Below are 21,486 nucleotides of genomic sequence, written 5' to 3' on the forward strand. Positions count from 1 at the left end.
ATAAAGTCTTGGTTTATATGCACCAGAAATACATCAGCACAAGCAGCACAGCGGTTTAAGATAAGATTTCCTGCAAGAATATTTTCGTTCCCTTGACCCTGATTTTTGTAATCAGCCCATATACTTCCAGTAACCTCAACAGATGGTAAGATTGGAGGAGACTTGTAGAAATGGCACTTTGATGGTTGAAGCATTCACCTGACATGCTTTAACACAAAGAACAAACAAACAAAAAATAATCTAGTTTGGAACTTGAGGAATTATCCTGCTCCAGAGCTAGCAGGATGAAAAAGGAGCCAGAAGGCTTAACTCAAGTGCCAAGAAGGACATCAGTGGTGTCACACATCTTCTGTGAGATGCAGCTAGCCTCGGGAAGCTAGTCAGAAGAGGTGCATCTGACATGGAGAGTCAAGGCTGGAAATCAATGTCGTTCAGCTTCACGTGGCGCGTGAAGCCCGCGCTCTGCCCCACGTTAGTCTGTCTGTCTGTCTGCTGCAGACTGCTGACATCTTGGCTTACATGCTCTTATGGAACAAACTGAGTCATGCTGCTAAGACTTGAAAATAAACGGTTTTAAAAAAGCTCTGCATTCTGCAGGCAGTAAAACCAGTTTCATAAAGCTGAGGCTCAACGATACACACGCTTTTGCCCATTTTGCCCCCAAGATTCCCTTTGTGTACCAACTCATTTCCGCATGCAAAACGCAGTTATGGAACAGACAGCTACATGCACTCAACTTTAAGAAAAGAGTTAAGCCTTTTCTTAAAGGCCTCTTTATTTTTAAACTCCTTCAAAACATAAATTAATTTAAACAAATCAGATGCAAAACAGCTGCATTTTAAATTAGCATATATTTTACTGTATCAATCACAGCAACCTCATACAGTAAGATACACAAAAATAGAGCATGGTATCACTTCAATTCAACACAGTTTTGTACTACAGTATTCCATGACATATATACACAGGACTTTTCTTTTTCAAAGCAAGTATAGTCCCTGCTATGTTCACCGTAAAAATTACGTGGCATCACAGTTTTAGTTATTCACTGTAGTGTGAGTAGCCATATGGAAATTGAACTAGTGAACTAGAAGATACACTGTATAGCAGCCAAACAGGCATGACACTTCAGAAGATGAACAAAACCAAAATAACCACCGAAATGAAAACCACCCTTAGACTGTATTTTAATAGTAAAATTGTTTTTAAATTCTTCACTATATACATAACGTATCTACATTTGTGTTGTATTTATATATATATATATTTATAAAAAACCATACAAGATTTTGAAAACCTTAAAATCATTCACCTAAACAATATTCACCCCAACCTTCAGGGTCAGCAAGGCAATACTTGCCAAAACATCATGTTCAGCTGCAGTCTCTTGATTCAGAAATTTCCCTGATTGCTAAACACACACCATCCACTTTGTTTCTTAGTGCAAACTGTACAGTAACTTATTGTTCTCAGCCCTCTGTAAGACTCGGGTTTCACCTTATTTCCATAATACTTCTGACACCCATTTATGGCTAAAATTATTTTAGCTATTTTACAACATTAGCCTATATAGTTTCCCCCTCTACCTACCGCAAGCCCTCCCCCCACCCAAAAAAAAAAAAAGAAGACAAACGGTCATTCATGCATGTTTCTGTCACACAGGGATCAATGGACATTTAAGTTTAGAAGCCTAGACTCTAACAGTGTTTAAAAAAAAACCCTAAGTGAATAATTTTAGTGCAAAGTGGACTACATAGTTTACATCTCAGCTAGAGTTCTTTACAGATATTTTAAACACATTTAATTCTGCACATCAGATTAGGTTGCCTGATACTTTGTTCTAACTAGCTAGTTGGAATAAGGAAGTTAGAAGGATTCTTGTGGGTTTCCTTTTAATAAAAAACTAAAGCCTATTCATAATCAGGTGTTGTTTGGAGGTCAAACTGTACAGAACCTAGCACAACGGAGTCCTGGTTCTCAGCTAGGGTTCCTATGTGCTACAGTAATACAGATAAATATTATTATCTGATTCACATCCATAACTGATGGGTTTACTTTAACAGGAGTCACAAATGAGCTCTGATTTTTAACCAGGCCAGTGCTTTACTTGCTGGACTACACTACAGACTTCGCAGTGAATTTAGAAGCAAGCAGAACATTTATACTTACAATTTCCATAACCACAAAGGAAAAGTGGGCACTGAGAACCAAAATCCTGCAATTCCTAGACAAGACTCCACTTAGACTAGTGGTAGCCTTATCAGAGGGGGAAAAAAAAAAAAAAAGTCAGATTAAAAAAACAAAAATTGATCAGAGCCAAGAACATCAGTCTGCCACAGCAACTCTAGTAAGCTATGAAATACAGTACAGGGAAAAACAAAAAGTCACCTGAATACATAACCCAGAGAGACCTCATAGTTATAATGATTCTACCACTTTTAAGAACTCAACATATTAAATATTTATTAAAAATAAACTGTTTCCAAATTACCTATTTACAGTACAAAGGACAGTACTTAATACATGTGCAACAGAAAGAAAAGAAAAATCAGTACTCATCTGGAAGGACGACACTCTAGGTATAATTTAAGTGACGTGAATATGGGTTCACCTTTTAAAAATACCATACAGTAAAAACCAGTAGGATGATATTGGCAACACCAGAAAATAAAGCACGTATTGTCCAGATTCAGATTATATAAGCTTGAGATAAACAACCGGGAGATAAGGGGAGAAGGAAGAAACATAAAGACGAAAGGAAGAGATGCTGTGGTGTTTGCATTTTGGAGATCAGGAAATGCAGACACACTTCAAAAAATAGTCCTTGTTGGCAAAACAAGCCATTCACATATTTCTTGCACATTTTGAAGTCATACTTTATCAAAAACCGGCAGTAGTTTCATCACTCATAGAAAATATGAATCTTAATCTTTAGACTTCATTTTCAAGCCTTGCATGGTTTTATTTGGGCAAGGAGATGACTGCAACGTAACAGAAAGGTGTGACGTCACTTCTCTAAAATACAACAGCTGCCAAGTTTTAAAGAAAAATGTGCTCTTCTCCCCCATTTAAATTGAAAAGTAATGATCATTTAGGATTACCTAAATTATAGCAGCATGAAATCTAATGTATCTGCAGCATCTGTGAAGCCACAAAAAAAAATAAAAATAAAAATCAAGAACTGGCACCTGATCACTGAACCATGGTTCCAAATATTTGGACATGTCGTTTTGGTAAGAGGTCAGTGTATTTCCTTATCAGTGGAGTCAGAACGTTAGTTAGGATAGCCCTTTCCCCTCCCCTTTTCCTTCCCCTCCAAGACAGACTGATCAAGTCTATCTATAAACCACATGGGACAGCTGGGACGATTTATAGTTTAACTGATTGTTAGGCATGAATCTGTGGAGCTCACTTTTCCTACAGCAGGGATCGTAATAGTAAGCACTGAGGCAAGTGTCACACGAGACTTTTGAGCAAAACGTGCAAGTGTTTGCAGCTCCAGATCGGTTACAAAAGCCGCAGCGTGAGGTGCCTGAAGGTTTGGATTTTGAACTGAATTGAGCAGCTCTCTCTTGACTCTGAGTCTGTGACGTGTACTGAGATTTCTCCCTCAAAGCAGACGCAGGAGACAAGCCATCGTTTGGAAGTGGTTTGATTGAATAGGTGCTCTGTTTCACGGCCGGATATTCCTGCCTAGAGTTGAACAGATTGTCACACTTTTGGCAAACAGAAGTGCCACAAGGTACACCACAGTTTTGGCACTTGAGGGAAGCTGTCTCTTTGGCTAGGTGGGTGCGTTTGTGGTAAACAGGGTTGGCATCATTTTTTAACAGCCACACATCAGGCTTAATAGCATCTTGTCTTTTAAAATTTAACACACTTCTAGAATCGGGATCAGTATATAAATCTAAGTCCTCTTGAGCAGAAAAATAGGAGCTGTAAGGGACATTTGTTCTTAGCATGCCGTTGTGATGAGATGAAGTTGGCAAGAATTCATCTGAACACCCATGCGGGGAGCTTGACATTGTCAGAAGAGAGGGTGACGGACGGATAATTTCATCTTTAATGTCATCTTCCGCATCAACCAAAATTGGTTCTTTCCTGAGACTCAGAGAGCTCATCAAAGGTGGTTTCTTACTTTCCCAGTAATTATCGTATGTGTCCACTGATTTAGAAGGCTTGCTCACCTTTGGCTTGAAATAATCTTTAGATGCCCTCTCGCTCGCTGATTTCTGGAGTACCATTCGTGCCATGGAAGTGTTTAAGTTTTCTTTGCACTCTGCGCGCCGCTTCATGGCTTCTGAGCAGCCTCTCACATCTTCAGTGCTATTTTTTCGCTCGTTTATGACATCAATCTCTGAATAACCTTTATCTTTCACTTGCAAGTGAATTTCAAGAAGCTGCTCACATTCCACTTTGGCCAAAAAGAGTTCAAATGAAACCATTTTCACTTGGATGGCATCAACCTGCTCTTTAAGCTTATACATTGTTCCCAGTTCTTGGACATAGCCCATGTAGTTCAAAATCTGTCTTACATCATCTTCAGATAGAGCAGACTTTACATAGTAAACAAAGGGTCCGGTGTAGGTCTGAGGAGGATGGGGGTGGGGGGGAATAAAAGGAAAACTAGGTTACAAATTCAGCGGTGGACTAGATGTTCAGATAATTCAGCGACAGGTACTATATAATTAAATAGAATAAATACGACAGTGAACACATGCAACTCCCGTGGCAAGATGAACTCCATTTCTGCATCCCTCCTGTTCAGCAGATGGAAATTCCGCATGAGGCAAATTCAAAGTAGGAGAGCTTTCATTCAAATTAAAATCCTGATTACCATAATGTCCTCCCTGTTGATTTAAATTTACACGCTATACACTGACATTAAATTTTATGCGTACCAGACACGTTTGCATTTACAAGCAAGTCTACCATGAAAGGTAAAAAGGCAGAGAATTCATGTATTGCCCCTGGACAGGAGTTAGCTAAAGATAACAGGAATTACTGCAGGAGTACCAAAGTCCTCTTCAACTCAGCTTTAAATATACTTGAGGTGTGCACTTCTCTGCGTACTACTACCATGCAATTTCAAATATCTCTTTTATTTAATTGTATATCAGGGCAAAAACTCCCAATAAAAAAGCCCCAAAATCAAAGATAAGAGTTTGTGCCAGGTGAAACATCCTCAGCATCTGGCATACCCGAGGAATGTTCTTAAACCAGTTCAAACTGTTTGGGATTGAAGGCACGAGCAGCCTGCCCACCACATCTTTGTACTCAACAGGTACTGGACCCACAGTGCACAACCAAAGCCAGTACCAGCTGTGCAACAACAGATAGCCTCGATGGATCAGCCAACATTTCAAAGGCCAGAACTTAAGGATAACAATGAAGAAGACTTATGGAAAGATCTTGAAGAAAGGTAGTTTCCTCTTGGAGAAAGAGAGAACTCCCAAATGTTCTAGTAGCATTCAAATTCTCTGCTAAATAGCGTCTTTTTAAGAAAAACAAACAACAGTACCCATCACTAGTACACACAACCTGCAAATGACTTTAGACACCTATAACAGCAGTGTTTTTATCCAACTTTCAAGTCTCAAAACTGTTCTTGTAAGTCACCTAGAGTATTCATCACTGAAACGCTGCAGCAGTTTTGAATAAGCATATAAGAACAGGTAAAAGATAAAATAGAAACATCAACAGCAGAGAACTCACTATCTGACTTCAGCGGCCAAGCTGAGCAATAGACAAGTTCTACTTTCTCCTCTGAGATCCTGGCATAGGTACATAATTTGAAAGTACAGTAAAATCAAAACTTCATGAATCAAGAACTGACAAGCGATAAAAGATATTCTGGAAACAATTCTTTCACTGAAGTTCCTTTACCATTATCATATAACTTATGGGAACCTCAGCAAAGCATCCACTTGATATCAAGCATTGGATAATAGCATCTGTGCTCCATTAATAGCTGTTGCAAGACAAAAATCAAACTTGGAGTAAGCTTAAGGACAACTTGACCGCTCACCTTAGTGAAAATATCTCCAAGTAGAAATTAAGACACTGTAGCAGGGTAGGCTGAACAAAAACTTTAAATGAGCTGTTCCTCTATTTTACAGTTACAATATAAATGTAGATCTAGTACTTGTTTTTCTGCTCTTGGGATACTCTCACCAGCACAAACTTTGTTAATTTTACATATAAACTTTCCTACAGCTTCTGTTTACCAACTGCATATAGACAAATATACACATCATGCTAATAGGTGGGGGGAAAAAAAAGGACCAAAAAACAGTCTTTAAAGGAAATGCATGAAATGCATTAAAAGAAAGAAAAACAAATCATGTTCACACTATGGCCACACATAAAATGTCTTACCTTAATATTTTTGAACTCCTTTTTCCAGGGGAAAAGAAAGAGATTAATTCCAACTGTCTCGAGCATGCTGAATGCATTACAGAGAGAATGTAAACTTGAGGATTTCACAGATCTCAGTGAGTTTTCAGCCATCTCGTAAAATTTTATCAACCGGAATCTATAAAAGGGATCAATTTTGGGAAGGCAAAGTAAGGCTGCCGCTGCCACTCGCAAATACTCATCATTAATAGGACGCTGCTTGTTGTCAGAGGCATTCAGTTTGCATTCATGGAACTGTACATACTTCCTAAATAAATCGTCTTTATATTTTGTATCCATTGAAATCAGTTTTTATCTCACACTTGGGCAGCTACCTCGTCTCTTTCATGGTTATTCGGCAGCAGGTTGATTATCTGGCATTAAGAATCTTCAGCAATGGCAACTCTTCTGGAATAAAAATTGAAAACAAAGACAAGTCATGACAGTTGCATAAATCCCAGATGTCCACAGCATCTTTCTGCTTCACAGGATTCTATAAAATGGTTCACAGAGCAGCAGCTCTCAGAACAGCCTCTTTAGGTTTCTGAAAAAGCACAAGAGTCTACAGAAATGCTGTTGTCCTGCTTTTCGCTGTCATTCTCTACTCCTCTTCCACTTCTCTGCCTAAAACAGCACAACAAACCTACATCTAGTGAGGCAGTGAGAGCTTGATAGAGTAAAGCTGGTGGAGGCTGAAGCCCAGGCTGAGGGCTCCTTGGCTTAGGGAACCAAGGCAAAAGTAATCCACAGCAAAAAAAAAAAAAAAGAAATATGGAAGGAGAATCATGAGTTTTTAAGGTGTCTTCTCTGCATTTTATTTTGCCCTTTCAGTTCAAAGTACTTACACAAACATTACTTTAATCAATCACTGCTTTCTGGTTTGGATTTGGGTTTTTTTTGGCCCTGCATGGTGACATGAAGATTAAAAAAAAATCCCAGAAAGAAGTTTCATTTTGCTCAACTTGGGAAAGCGTCTACTTTTTTCTTCTTCTCATGGCACAGGATTGCCTAGACTGAGCAGATTAATTAACGGTGCCTTTCCATTTCTAACATTTTCTAGGCTTTTGACTGCCACTCATATCCCACCTGGGCTGGGGGAGCTCTGCAGCCCAGCTACAGAGAGCACGCTCCCCTGGTTGCTGCAAACTACAGCCAAAGTTTCAGCTGAATTCTGGCAGCTGCAAAGAAGATTGCAATCATCTCAGTAAAAAGCTACACCTGCCATTTTTAGCTGCTTTGTCAGAACAGAGCAAAATCATTCTGTTTTCACAACACATACATTTTTGTTTGCAGGGATAGTTTTAGGTATATACCAATCTATATTTTCACTTCACTGAACGCACACTCCACAGAAAAGCTGGTGACAAAGGAAGCTACCTAATGCCACCTTACCAAAACCTAGGTAATTAACAGGCCAACAGACTCCATCTTGACCACCTGAAGAACTTGTGATCAAAAAGCAGACCACAGGCTTTGTTTTTTAAATGAAAATGTGATCTAGCCCTTTTGGACTTCCCAGCTGTGAACCAAAGGGAGGGGAGGCGGGAGAAATCAATGCACTGTTTCGGTTATAGTCAGTCTGAAACAGCACTTTAGAAAAGATTTTCCACCCAATATTAATTGCAGCTGCTAGAATACTGATCGATGCCCCCACACACGCCTGTTAAAATGAAAATCACTGTTCAGAGCAAAATTAACTGAATGAAAGGAGCCATAATATAAAATACATGGGGGGGGAACAAACCACAAACCAACAACCAAGAGGCCAGGAAAACAAACAAACAAAAAAATCAACTGCCTAGCAGTTAATACTACTTGATGAAAGGCTGCGCTTAATGACAACACCATGTGGGAAAAGTTAACTAGCAGTTCAATTTCTGCTCAAAGGCACACTGCTCTCGGTCTTTCCACAACCAGAAATCACACCGATGTCAAGAGACAAGCTGTGAATCACAGGAAATGTGGAGTTCTAATTTAACATCTGAGCATAAGGGACAGGAGTAAATCCTTCTCTCTCCCCAGATCGTTCCTCCTTAAGTTGTGCAAGATGAAGTCTGTGGACAACAACAAGGGAACGTCTGTTCTTTAGCAAAAAAGAGCTCCATGAGAGAATTTCAGAGAAAGATCTTTGTCTGGCACATCAGAAAAACACCCCCAGGATCAGGAATGATGCTTTTGCTGCCAAGGAGCTGGATTAAGTGTTGTAGTTCTTCCATATCCCCAGTTAATAACCACTAACCAGAAGCTCTTGGTTACACCTATGAGGCATCAGGACCAGGGAAGTCCCCAAACGAAAGTCCTCCATTGAGACCCTACGGTCTGTGCCATCCAAACCCCTGCCAGCTCTGATTTTGCCTTGCTGTTTGCACACAAGCCAGGGCTCACACCTCTGAAAGGCAGAACACGGCCACCCAAAGGGGCCGGGGAGCCCCCGCAGCCTCCAGCACCAAACCAGCCCCCTCCTGGGCAGCCCTCCCACCCCCCAGCCGGCTCCCAGCGCCCACCAGCCGTGGTTACACGGCTCCATAACAACCCTGGGAGGTGAGCCCCCACAGACACACACGGTTTTAAGCAACACACCAGCTGACAGGGCAGATAAAGGAACAAGACCCTTTTGCTGCAAGTTATTGACTGAAAACCTTGAGATTTCATAAAGGTGCCTGAATAACGGGCTCTGACCTGAGCCTGCTTTCTGCTGGGGAGACAATAAGGCTCCTCCATCCGTCTCCGGGGTCAAAGTCCCAGCTGAAGGGGCCGAGGCTCGGCCTGGGGGGGCAGGGGGACGGCGGAGCCCTGACGGGGGAGGGAACGGCCACCGGGCGGGTACCCCCGGCCCCCGACCCGCGCTCAGGGGACCAGAAAAGCCCACGGAACGCGAAGGTGAAGGCGGTTTAACGGCAGCAGAGCACCCCGCACCGCCCGGGAACCGCCGGCGGGAGGAGGCGGAAACCCCGCACCGGCCCGCGCCCGCCGGAGGCCGCTCCGCCCCTCGGCCCTCCCCGGGACACCTGTTACGGAGACACGGGAGAGCGGAGCCGCGGGAAAAGCCTCCTTCATCCCCCCCTCAAACCGTCCGCCGAGCCCCAGGCCAGCCCCACCGCGGCTTCCCGGTAATGGGGCGGAGCGCCCACCGCTCCCGGCAAACCGGCCGCCCCCTCTACTGGCAGTGCCGCGGCGAAGGCCGGCAGAGCCCCCTCCCCCGACACGGGCCGGGCCCGTCCCATCCCTCACCGCTGCGCTCCGGGCCGCGCCCGCCGCCCAGGACCCGCCGCCGCTCAGCCGGAAGCGCCCGGTGACCCGGATGCGGACGGCTCCACCGCCCCCCCACAGCCCCTCACGGGCTCCGGAGACGCCCCCCCCGCGGAGGCCGCCCCCGCCCACCTGCAACGGCTGCCTAGTGGAGCACCGGCGGGGCGCGCCCGCCCTCACGGCTCGGCCTCCCGGCACCGGCCGGGGGGCTGCCGGCGGGAGGGGGCGGCTGACAGCGGCGCCCCGGAAGCTGATGGAGGAGGCGGAGCACCGCCTCCTGCCGGCGTGACGTCAACGGGGCGGGGCGCCAGGGGGCGGGGCGGCCTTCTCCGGCACGTCAGCGGGAAGCGGCGCTTCGCTTCCCCGTTTAATTTCCGCGCGACGCGGCTGCGCGGTAACCGGGGCAGGGGCCCGGCCGTTAGATCGCCGGTCCGCGGCAAACGGCCTTTGCGTTGCCTCGGGTGGGCAACGGCGGGGGCGCGCTTGGGGCCACGCCCCCGCGTTGGCCACGCCCACTCATTACGACCACGCCCATTCCATACGGCCACGCCCATTCAGCATGGCCACGCCCCCGGGGTGGGAGGGGCTCGGCGGCGCGGGGCGGGGCCACGCCTGCGCGCGGGGCACGCCCCCGGTTGGCGGCGGCGGCAAGATGGCGGTGGCCGGTGCTGGCGGTTCCTCCCGCTCCCCCGAGCGGCGCTACGACCCGCTGTCGCGCTTTACCTGCCCCGTGTGCCTGGAGGTGTACGAGAGCCCGGTGCGCGTCCCCTGCGGACACGTGTGAGCGGCTGCCGGCGGCGTAGGGGGGCTGGGGCGGCGGCGGTGGGAGAGAGAGAGGGGCTGGAGGGGGCTCGGGCCCGGGCCGCAGGCGCCTTCCCCGGCCGGCGGCTGTGAGGCCCTTGGGAGGGAGTCGCAGCTCGGCCTTTGGCTCCCTCAGGAAGCGGGATGGGCAAACCCCCCGCTGGGGGACGGGTCCCTGTGGCGGGCGGTGGGGACAAGCGGGGGACAATCCCCACTGAGGGTGGGGGGCTCCATGGGCCTCTCCGGCGGCCTAGGGAGACTTCCTAGTTCCTCCGTGACTTCCCCTCTCTAGCGGGGAAGGGCGAAGCGAAACAGCAGGGAAAAAAGCTGGTACACTTTTGCTTTCGATTGCTTTCCCTCCTGAAAGATGTAGAAACCGAGCAGTGTCCAAAAGCTGACGGTGTAGGATCCTTCTCCCTTCCTGCACAAGTGCCAACAGGCTGCTGCTCCGTTACCTACCACTCCTCGAGGCTCCGTTATCTCTGAGGGCAGAGGGCACGGAAGGGCTTGGGACGTTGATTCTGTGTGTCCAGGAGGGATGTTCTCACCACCTACTGTCTGTTTTTCTCTCCTGCCCCAGCTTTTGCACGCCGTGCCTGCAGGAGTGTCTGAAGCCCAAAAAGCCGGTTTGTGGCGTCTGCCGCAGCACCCTGTCGCCCGGCAGCAGAGCTCTGGACTTGGAAAAGCAAATTGAAACCACAGAAACGGCTTGCAGCGGCTGCAATAAAAAAGTATGGACGTGTGTGGTGTGTGCCTGCCTGGCCATGCTGCTTAGAGGGGCATAAAGTGCTTGCTCTTCAGCTTTCTGCAGAATCACATTAAAATGTTTGTTCTGTTAAGCACTGAAGATATTTTTGATAGGCAGCGCCCAAATGCTGACTTTTTTTCCCCAGATTTTCATTGTTGCCCCTTCAGGAAGTGAATTTCAAGGGAAAGCTACTGATTTTAAAGTTGCAGTAAAATATTGCTTCTGAAGTTGCTTCTGTGGAAGTGTCTCAGAAGGAGGAACGTTGTAATGAAACAGTGGATGTGGGCTATAGATAGAGTAATGGAATAAATATATATTATTTATTTTAGTGGTCTCTTTAGCTCTTAAGCAGAAATTTATTGGCTTCATTTGAAATAGTTATGAGTCAAAGTTGATTTATATGAGTGGTATATTCCCCAGACTTACCTTCTGGTGTGCTACACGTTGAATACCTGTGTGGCATCCTTCCTGTCATCCCCTTTCTTGTAAAGTTGGGCTTCTTAGGGTTAATTGAATGTATAAGAAAATATCTTAGCAGATGGCAACAAAACAAGAAAAGGATAATTAAACACGCTAAGGTGAGGGTAATAGTTGAGTTATTTTCATATCTGGCTTCTGGGTAATATCTTCATTTGGTCTTCCTTTTGGCTGATAGAAAACTGTAGTCCCTTGAATTACAAATTTCCATATTGTAAATTTGAATGTTGATTAGTGGGATTGAACAATTATCAATTGACCTACACCAAGATATGTGCTAAAAGCCAGATTATTTTCCATACACTGTCTCTCCTCCTCAGTGACAAGGTAAACAGGCTTTATATAAAGCAGGCTTTTTTTATATACTCTAGCATAGGTTAAGAAAAGTGAGCTGTTCTGAACAGTATCAAATCTGTAAAATAAAACAGGCAGCAAAGTTACACATTAACCAATCTTTAATCTCAAATCTTTCTGCCTTGCCTGCTGAGTTGTTTGAGTTTTCCTGCTTTAACGCTGTCTGCTGAAAGCTACTTTGTTTTACCTGTTTACTATTTTTGCTTAAAAGTGTACAAGTAACTGCAAATAGTTTAAGTTAACCTTGCTGTGCAATTGCTGCCTGCACAGATGTATCTCTCCAAGATGCGCAGCCATGTAGCCTCCTGTTCAAAGTACCAGAACTACATCATGGAAGGTGTGAAAGCTGTAACTAAAGAACCACTTCACAACTCCAGGTAACTAACTCTTCTCTTTTTGTCACAAAACTAGGGCTGTTGCTGATTAATCGTGATAAAATCTCAGTTTTCCCTCTTCTGAGAACATCTTTCTATCTTTAAAAAATTTAACTGCATTACAGGGTTTCAAGCACGCTGTAGAATTTTGGAGTAGAAGCAGACTTTACCTCTTTCCTCAGTTTGGGTTTTAATCCTTTCACATTGTTAAAATCTAAGCCTTAATCCTCCATCTTGTCCTGGTTTCTGCTGGGATAGAGTTAATTTTCTTACTAGCGGCTGGTATAGAGCTGTGTTTTGAGTTTAGGATGAGAATGTTGATAACACACTAATGGTTTTAGTTGTTGCTAAGCAGTCAAGGACTTTCTCAGCTTCCCACAGAAGCTGAGAGGGAGCATAATAGACAGGACAACTGCCCCAAGATGGCCAAAGGAATATTCTATACCATAATTCTCATGCTCGGTATAGAAATGGGGATTGGCCAGGGGGTGGGGATCTGCAGTCGCTGAGCAGTCAACCATCAGGTGGTGAGCAACTGCATTGCATCACTCATTTCCTATATTCTTTCAGCATCATTATTATTATTTTCTCTTCTGATGCTGTCAAACTGTCTTTATCTCAACCCACAAGTTTGGTTTTTTTTTCCTTTTTCTCCCTCTTCTCCCTCTCCTGCTGGGGGGTGGAGACTGGGGCTGTGGTACTTGGGGTTAAACCATGACAATATGACTGTGCACAAGCAAGCTATTCTGCTTTCTACATAGTCCAAGCACTAGACATCTTAAAGATCAGGTTACTCAGTAAAAGTAGCTATTTTTTAAATACAAAATTTATCTTTCTGTCTCTTGCTGTAGTAACTTACAATGAAGGGAAGTGAGAATCGATTGCACTGTGCTCATCCGCATTGTAATGTATTGGGTGGTACCCTGTGCTTAAAAAAATAGCAAAACAAGATGATAAATTACATTTATAACATTTGTAGAAGAGCTCTCATTTTGTGTAAATATGGGTGATATTAAGAGTTCCTTAAGCTGTTGCTGGGAATTAAAAAGCTGATTCTTAAAATTAGCTTGCCTTAATTGCATAGGATAAGACAACTGCTTTAAGTTACTTGTATTCTTAAAAGCTGGTAAGATGACTTTTGAGTATTGAATCCTAAAGCTTTTAACTTTCTTACAATGACATCAGCTCTTTTTCTCCTCCCACCCAGGAACTTCCCAAATCGCTTTACCTTTCCTTGCCCATATTGCAACGAGAGAAACTTTGATCAAGAAGGACTAGTCGAACACTGCAAATCATTGCACAGCATGGATGCAAAACAAGTGGTAATAAAAAGTCTTGGTGCAAGAATTGCAATGAAGTCTAGTCTTAAATCCCTTTGAAACAATGAATTAGAGACTTGCTCTTGAAGTTAAGTACATATTTATAATTACTCCTGTTAAAGTCAAATGTGGGTATGCTGTTCATGCATTTAGCTTTTACATAATTTTTATGTTGATTTTCAATACATTCTCTGAAGGTGACTTGTCTCTGTTCCTGTTGCAGCTGGGTTACATCCTCCTTTCATATTTGAAAAATGGCAGACATTCAAAGTTAATTAGGCACAGTAACAAACATCAAATTAATAAGATATAATTTAAAAAAAAATGTCAGGCATTTAATTTTCCCCTCTGCTGCTTTCAGCAAGAACATACTATAAACCTTTGGGAAAAATGCTTGCAAAAAATAGTGTATCTTTGTAATGTTCTTTACCTGCTGCTGCTCCCTCTCATGTAAAAGGAATTGTGAAACATGGAAGTGAATTTGAAACTTTCATTTTTCTGGAAAGTTTTTTGAATTCCAAATTGTTTAGAAAAAAAGTTCATTTTTTCCCTTGGAGAGAAGTGATCTTTGCAAAGGAGATCAGGGGATCTTTTCTGTTAGAAATAAAAGCTGAAATCTTCTAAAGCAAACAACTGTAGTCAATTCCGATTTTCAGAATGTAGAGGGAAGAGTAAGCCATTCCAGTTCAGAGGTCTAAGACATGAATTAAAAATATTTGGAGTTATCTGAGGCTTTTGTATTAAATGTCCCAGCACGCTAATTGATACCACTTTGCATATAGAATAGTGATCATCACAAACCTCAAACTGCAGTCTTCCATGCTGTCTCTGTCCTACCCTTCTTACTGTAAATGTTAAAGCACTTGAACCGCTGGGGCTTAATTGGCTTTTTTTGGGTTTTTCTTGAAGGTTTGCCCAATTTGTGCCTCAATGCCATGGGGAGATCCAAATTACAGGAGTGCTAACTTCATGGAGCACCTTCAAAGACGACATCGCTTTTCATACGATACGTTTGTGGTATGTGTTTCCTCACCCTTGGAATACAGCCTGATGACTCTTAAAATCCACCTTTTTTATATAGCTACTACTGTGAGATCTCATCCATGCAGATGGTATAAGAGAAATTGGATTATTAGCGAGTCAAAGGAAGAGACAGCTTTTTATTCTTATTTAGTGTGGTATTAACCAGCACGGCTGTTGCAGTAAAAGAATTTCTCTACCCTCTGTTCATAGGATTATGATGCTGATGAAGATGATATGATGGCACAGGTTTTGATGCGTTCTTTGCGGGATAAATGAACCAACTAGAAGATTAACTGTAAACCCCAAGCTTCCGTGAGGGGGAAATGCCCAGCATCCTCACACTTGGCCCTGTACATCCCAAGATGAACTCAGGCATCCAGAAATACGGAAGACTTCTTAATCCCTATCTCGGTTTCAAATCCTGTTTTGATATCTCTGTACCACTTAGTCTTTTGTTAATGTGGTCTATGCCATTTAACCCCGTCAGCCTAATTTTCTTTCTTACTTCACAGTTGTAGGTCATCGTGGAGGAAGCAAATCTGTTTTCCTTTACCTCTGCCTATTTCTTGGTTTCTTTTGCAGTTGTGTTTATTGGACTGTCTGAAAACAAAAACATTCCAAAAGGAGTGGCCTGAACTAGTGCATAAGTATCTCTTCCCAGTCCCACTTACGTATCTTAAGTGGTTGTATGAGAGGTGTATTTGTAGCTCTGTTTTCCTTTAGTGAAACCTCTAGGTGCTAACTGTAATTGTCAGACCAGCTCTCATTTAAAGTGACCTATAGATGCCTGTGATTTCATAATGTTTCCCAGTGTTGAAATTCTTATACGCAGCCTCTCGACTATATGGAAAACCTCTTCAGTATAAGTCTTCAAACTACAAACTTTCTTAGCAAATCTTTGCACCTGTATAAGCAACTAGTTCAAAATATTTTAGTTCTATGCATGATTATTACTTTCTTCCATACTTTGACCATAATTCCTAGCCTGGAAAGTAAACTTTAACGTTGGTCTTATTTAAAAAACAATGCATTCTAAGTGTCTTAGCAAATATTAATCATTTTTTCTGGCTTTATGATTAAATTGGTGGTTTGGAAACTGATTTTCTAGTAATTTTAATCCTTACGCTGATAAGGGAATTCAAAATTTTTTTTTCAATACCTTTGCTTTCTATTTAAACTAAAATTTTCATATATATTCCTATCTTTTCCATCTCTCACAGCAAGCTGGTAGCAAAACTGACCAGTAATTCATTGCACTTGCACAGCACTACCTTTCTGCATTACAGATTATAACAGGTATTTTGGATTCCTGTTCTTCATCTCCATTTGCTAAAGTAGGTGAAGCTGTACTTAGATTGTTTTCCATATAATATGATAAGTATAGTATGCAGTTATAGCTCTCAAAGGAAAAATAAAATATAACCCAGAAAGCAGGATGACAATTCCAGTACCTGGTAAATGGATACTCTGTATTGAAGTCTACGCTTTTACTACAGAGATTCCTTTTTAGGTTAAATTTTTCATTAACCGCACAGTGAAGATACTGAGATCTAATGATCTAAGGCACCTGACCAGAACTTGTAAATCACGGTAGTGTTGAGATGTCTAGCCTAATTTAAGCATGTTTAATTGGAGCAGTGGACCTGCACCACCACGGAGTTGAGGACTAATTAATTTATTTGACCAGTAAACTTATTATCATAGCGTTCTGCAGACTGCAGCATAGCCTTACCCTTAAAACAATGACATGCACCCCACCCAACACCTCTCGATTGACCTTTCTGTCCAGCCAGACCTCAAACATATTTAAGTTCATTGCAGTATGATTTCCCCAACTTTTTTAGGGCTATTACAGACTCATCCTTAAGTCTTGGAGGGGGGAACTGTGGGAAAAGTGCTGTGTTTGGGGTTGGTTATTTTTAATGCTTGTTCTGCAAAGAGATTACGTCGTGTTAGTGGTTGGATGGGGATTTCTGGGTTCTGGCTAGAACGCAGTTTGGTGGTACCCATTGACCAGAATCTCGATTTCTGCTACTATTCTAAGTGCACTTCCATGCAATTCTGATAAAATGTTTAAGGAGCAGTTAGAAGCTTCCGAGAAATTACTTTGTCATGTTTTTGACTTTTGAAGACAAGTTACAAATAAAGATCATTTAATTTATAAAAGCCTATCTTCGTGTCAGCTCTTGTCATTTTTTCCTCATGGCCCATTTTGGTGCCTCCCTAGAAACGCTTCCTGCCGGCTGCGTAACGCTGCAGGGGGCACTGAGAAACACACAGACTTCAACTTTTGGCTTCCGTTAGATGTTTTGTACTGGTTAGTTGCAAATTTATTTATAACCTTTCAAACAGTGGACTACACAGGTTATGGAAAATAGTTCGGACCAAGTTCTGCTGGAGCTGGCCAGAACCCTGCAGACACACTCTTGTGTATATTCCTTTGAACAGTAGAAACAACCCGTCCAGAGTTTCTTGTTAAATTGGGGAAGTGTGACTGTCCAGCTGGGCTTTTCTGTTGAAACCTTTACAGCTCCCCCTGCTTTAACCTCTCTGGCTGTCAAGTTTGTGATGTTTACGACCTTGTGTTGCTCTCTGAATGAGGAGGTGAAGGCTGGCTTGTGGCAATGACTAGTCAGAAATCACTTGTGCTGAGTGATTTTAACCACGACTCTGCAGACCCGTTCCTTGACCGTACAACTTGGGTTTGATTTCATCAATTTGTTACTTGGGAATCACTTCACAGAAGGTACAGACCAAAAATACTGACTGGGAAATGCACACTGGTTCTCTTTAACTTTGATTGTGTTTGCATATGAATCAGAAGTGATGTCCTGGCACCTGCCGGCTCGATAAGGGCAGAATTCACAGCACTGCCTTCTGTCCTGTGGTGAGCATCCATGGAACCTCTCGGAGATAAACCTGGCCATAGACTTCCACTCACTCCAGCTCCTGGAGAGCTTTGTGTCCCTACACTGCTGCCTTCATCAGCAAATACAAACATGTCTACACACACTGTGGTATGTCTTACTGCTGTACGTCTGTCTTGCTGCTTGATTTTAAGAGACATTTTGTTGGGAAGCACCTGTGTTCTGTGTGTAGCCTTGATTCGTCTCATTTGTGTGCAGAAACTCGGGATGTAAAAAAAAAAAAAAAAAAGGCCCTTATTACAGAACAAGCAATAGTTTGAGCTTCTAGATCTGGTGGCGTGTTACTGCAGAAGAGTGAAGTGCTCTGCCAGGGCTGCTCTCACCTCGTCAGCAGCTGATCTTGTCCCCTCAGCAAATCCCAAGTGCCCATTGTTGGTGATAATGCAATTGGGCCACCTCAGACCTGTGAAATTCCCGGTGTCTGGCACAGGGAGTCAGCCTTAGGAGGACAATTAGCACAGAGGGAGAGGGACAGAACGGGAGGAGACAAGCTTGCAGTTGAGCTATTTCTTTAAATTAATCTGTCTCCAGTCAAAGACTGGCCTTAATAGGTCTGATAAATTGTTGTCAGCATTAATTGCCTAACACAAAGGCATCGCTTCATCTGGAATTACAGCAATAAATCCCCTGGTCTCATTACACTGGGGGGATGAGATCTTATGAAGGAGCCCATCTATATCAAAGCATTAATGGTATGTTCTGGGTCCTCATGTCACCTGATTGACAAAGGCACAGCAAATTTGCTTGGAGGCCTTTGGCCAGCTATACTGGATGGTCACTGGTAAGACCAGTGTAAGAAGGATTAACCTCACACGCTACACCAAGGCCATGTTAAGTTGTGGAAAAGCAAATAAGGGAAGTGGTCACAGTCCTAAAGCTTTTCTTTGGTTTAAATACACTAAAAATGTCAACGGGGCATTTGCCTGTTTTAGGGTGGGGTTTGGTTTTGTTTTTCTAATGCAGAGCTCATGTCACCGTTGCATTGGTCCATGCTTCATTCTTCAAAAGAAACTTATTTCTTATGGGTAAACTCCATTATTCCCAGGTGATGCAAACAAGGGCTGTTGAAACCAATATGAAACCTTCCTTTTCCTTCCCCACTTCTTCCCCAAAACTCCAGAAAATAGTTAGCACTTATTGAAAGCGTTGTCACTACAGGCTTGGCATCTCTTCTAGTTCTTCTCACGTTTATTGTCTTTACCTAGTACTCGGACACTGGGCTTAAAAAAAAATGGGTCTTCTGGGAGCTGTCTGAGTACCCCCGTGCAGTGTGGTTCCCTTCCATGGCCTGGCTGCGGGGGGCATAAGCCCACCCTGGTGGCCACAGCAGCAGGAGCGGTGGCCAGCGCGGTGTGTGCCGACAGCAGAGGGAGGTCTTGCGTTTTGGAGAGAACCTCCCAGCCCTGAGCTCATCCCCATCCTCCTCCACCCCGCTCCAAGACCTGTGGTGGGTTTCTTGAGCTTCTCTGGTCTTGCAGGGAGGGTGCACACCTTCCCCCCACGCCTCAGGACCAGAACTTCCCTTGGCCCCACCACAGCCTTCCTTGGTGGCAGGAGCTCTGCTCTGCAGCAGGATATTTGAGATGCTTCATGTAGCCATGGGGCCAAAGAAGGCAAAAACAAGAATTTGCAGCAGAGTTGCGGGTCTGGAGGTAGTTAACGAGTGCCTGCGAGCTCCTCAGGCTAGTCCATGTGGTGCTGGGACTGGAGCTGTGCCACGGCCTGGTGGCAGGGCTGCTCTGACCACCCTGGGGCTCAGCTGCTGCCAGAGCCCAGTGTTCCAGCACAGGGTGGGACGGCTGAGAAACCGCTGCCATTTCCAGCCCGTGAATCATTGCAGAGCTTCCCCTCCTGGCTCCTGCTCTCTGTCCGTCGCTCGCTGGCTCACGGGCAGGTCAGGTCTCTTTCTCCCTTGATCTCGATTTTTTTCCTCTAGCACATGCAAGTTTTTTTTCCGCGCGTGGTGGTCGGAACAGATCAGATTATTAACATTTCAGAAAGAAGAGAGGAGCAGGCTTTGCTTCTTGAAAGATAAACCGCGCGGTTGGCTTCCTCGTGCAAGTGTCCCCAGTGTAACCACATCCGCGGCAGGTGGAGGAGCGTGGGGGGGCCCCCGGGGGAGGCACCTGCAGCAGCACCCAGGCTGCTGCCCCCTGCACCACAGGCTGCTGCTCTGGACCCCTGCAAGAAATGGGGTGGCCCCAGCCTCTGTGATTTGCATCCCCCGAGGCCTTCGGAAAGGAGGGATGGGATGGATCCAGCTCCAGAGCTCGTGGCTGCAGGGGAAGAGTTTGCAAACGCGTCTCCTCCCCTCAGGATTGTCTGTGGCTGGCAGGACAAGCCTCCCAAGCTTGCCAAGCTGTTGAGCGTGGGGGGGCCCCCGGGGGAGGCACCTGCAGCAGCACCCAGGCTGCTGCCCCCTGCACCGCAGGCTGCTGCTGCTCTGGACCCCTGCGAGAGCCCCAACCTCTGTGATTTGCATCCCCCGAGGCCTTCGGAAAGGAGGGATGGGATGGATCCAGCTCCAGAGCTCGTGGCTGCAGGGGAAGAGTTTGCAAACGCGTCTCCTCCCCTCAGGATTGTCTGTGGCTGGCAGGACAAGCCTTCCAAGCTTGCCAAGCTGTTCCTGCCCTCAGGAAAGAGTGAGGGTGAGCTCAGCCCCCGGCCCTGCAGCCGTGCCAGCGGAAAGCTTTGCTCCCCACTTCTGCATTTCATGCGGGTTTGTGGCTAAACAGCACACATGTGGTCAGCAGGGGCTGGCGGGGCGGTGGGTGACGGCTGAGTCACGAGTGGCCCTTCTTCGAGTGGCAGGGCCGGGAGCGAGGAGGCATTCCCAGCAGGGCCCGTTCCTCCTCCTGCAGCCGACACGCCGCCGGCAGCTGTCTTGGAGCTGAGCGCGGATCCCGCAGCAGGTGGCTGGACCCGTGCCCTGAGCCCTTCCAGCGGGGAAATCCCCACGTGAGCCGGAGGGATGGGGCGAGCTGGAAGCCCGGGCTGAGCTTGTTAACTGCCAGGCAGGGGGGGACTGCCCTGGCTCCGCTCATCGCTCCCCAAGCATCCCCTGGCAAGGCCTGGGCACCTTCCCCGTGGGCACGTGTCCCCCAGGGAATGGAAAGCTCGAGGGAGCGTGGGTCTCACAGGGGCTGTTTGACCCACACCGCCATGGGGAAGGAGCCAGGGGAAGGCAGGAGGGAAGAAAATCTGAGGGCAGCTCACGAGGGGAGGCTGTGCTGCCTGAAACCTGCCCGGCAGGAGGGAGAAGCGTGTCCTGGCAGGTGCTGCTGACCCTGCCTGGGGGAGGGAGCCAGCAAGGGCTGTGCCGGAGCCATCCTGCTCCTCTGCAAGTCATTGCCTCTCCTCGGGGGATTAATACCCTGCGGAGAAGCGTGTTTCCCTCCCGGGGCTGTGTCCCAGCAGCGGGGCTTGTCCTAAACTCGCACCACAGTCTCCAGCGGTGGGGCAGGGGCAAGGAAAGCCACGGGTGGGGGGCTCAGGGATCACCCTCCCCGCACAGCCCTCTTCCTCCAGCCCTGATGCTGTGGGGCAGCGACACAGTGTGTCCCCCCCCCGGGCACAGAGTCCCCGGGTCTGTGGCATGGCTCCCTCCCTCCGGAGCATCGCCTGGTCCCCGCGGGGAGCGGAGCCCCGTGGGCAATCCCCACGGCTCGGCTCGGCTCCCGACGACCCGCCCCGCCCGGCCCATTGGCTCCGGGAAGCGGGGGCGGCCCCGCACCGCCCTCCTCGCCCCTGCGCCGCCCCCCCGTTCGGCCCCGGGCCCATATTAACGGGCGCGGCGGCGCGGCGGCCCCGCAGCGGGC

General features: G+C 45.9%; 4 protein-coding genes across 5 annotated transcripts in view; 2 read left to right on the plus strand and 2 right to left on the minus strand.

Moving 5' to 3' along the window:
- Window positions 1-2,211, minus strand: part of LOC106889097 (opsin-5-like) — a 49,545-nt gene extending 47,334 nt beyond the window's left edge. Inside the window, exon 1 of the mRNA XM_014943831.1 lies at window positions 2,170-2,211. The gene's annotated coding sequence lies outside the window, so the exon portion shown is untranslated. The remainder of the gene's footprint in view (window positions 1-2,169) is intronic.
- On the minus strand, window positions 744-9,905 carry SPATA2 (spermatogenesis associated 2). 2 transcript variants are annotated; one of them, XM_014943828.1, is made up of 3 exons: window positions 9,778-9,905; window positions 6,379-6,804; window positions 744-4,589 (listed from the first exon to the last, which is right to left on the minus strand). In XM_014943828.1, exons 2-3 carry the CDS (start codon window positions 6,694-6,696, stop codon window positions 3,336-3,338), a joined length of 1,572 nt encoding a protein of 523 aa, XP_014799314.1. In that variant the 5' UTR covers window positions 6,697-6,804; window positions 9,778-9,905; the 3' UTR covers window positions 744-3,335. The 2 variants fall into 2 exon arrangements, with proteins under 2 accessions (XP_014799314.1, XP_014799316.1); XM_014943830.1 differs by lacking the exon at window positions 9,778-9,905 and adding an exon at window positions 9,628-9,677.
- A 372-nt stretch (window positions 9,906-10,277) lies between these two features.
- On the plus strand, window positions 10,278-16,912 carry RNF114 (ring finger protein 114). Its single transcript, XM_014943857.1, has 6 exons — window positions 10,278-10,425; window positions 11,027-11,177; window positions 12,296-12,402; window positions 13,607-13,721; window positions 14,628-14,735; window positions 14,952-16,912. The coding sequence occupies exons 1-6, from the start codon at window positions 10,298-10,300 to the stop codon at window positions 15,015-15,017; spliced, it is 675 nt and encodes a 224-aa protein (XP_014799343.1). The 5' UTR covers window positions 10,278-10,297; the 3' UTR covers window positions 15,018-16,912.
- A 3,007-nt stretch (window positions 16,913-19,919) lies between these two features.
- The window catches only part of SNAI1 (snail family zinc finger 1), a 4,347-nt gene continuing 2,780 nt past the window's right edge, over window positions 19,920-21,486 (plus strand). The window contains exon 1 of the mRNA XM_014943654.1: window positions 19,920-20,316. Coding sequence (XP_014799140.1) covers window positions 19,920-20,316 — 397 coding nt within the window. The remainder of the gene's footprint in view (window positions 20,317-21,486) is intronic.

This window comes from Calidris pugnax, unplaced genomic scaffold (assembly GCF_001431845.1).
Source record: "Calidris pugnax isolate Ruff unplaced genomic scaffold, ASM143184v1 scaffold118, whole genome shotgun sequence".
Classification (NCBI taxonomy): domain Eukaryota; kingdom Metazoa; phylum Chordata; class Aves; order Charadriiformes; family Scolopacidae; genus Calidris; species Calidris pugnax.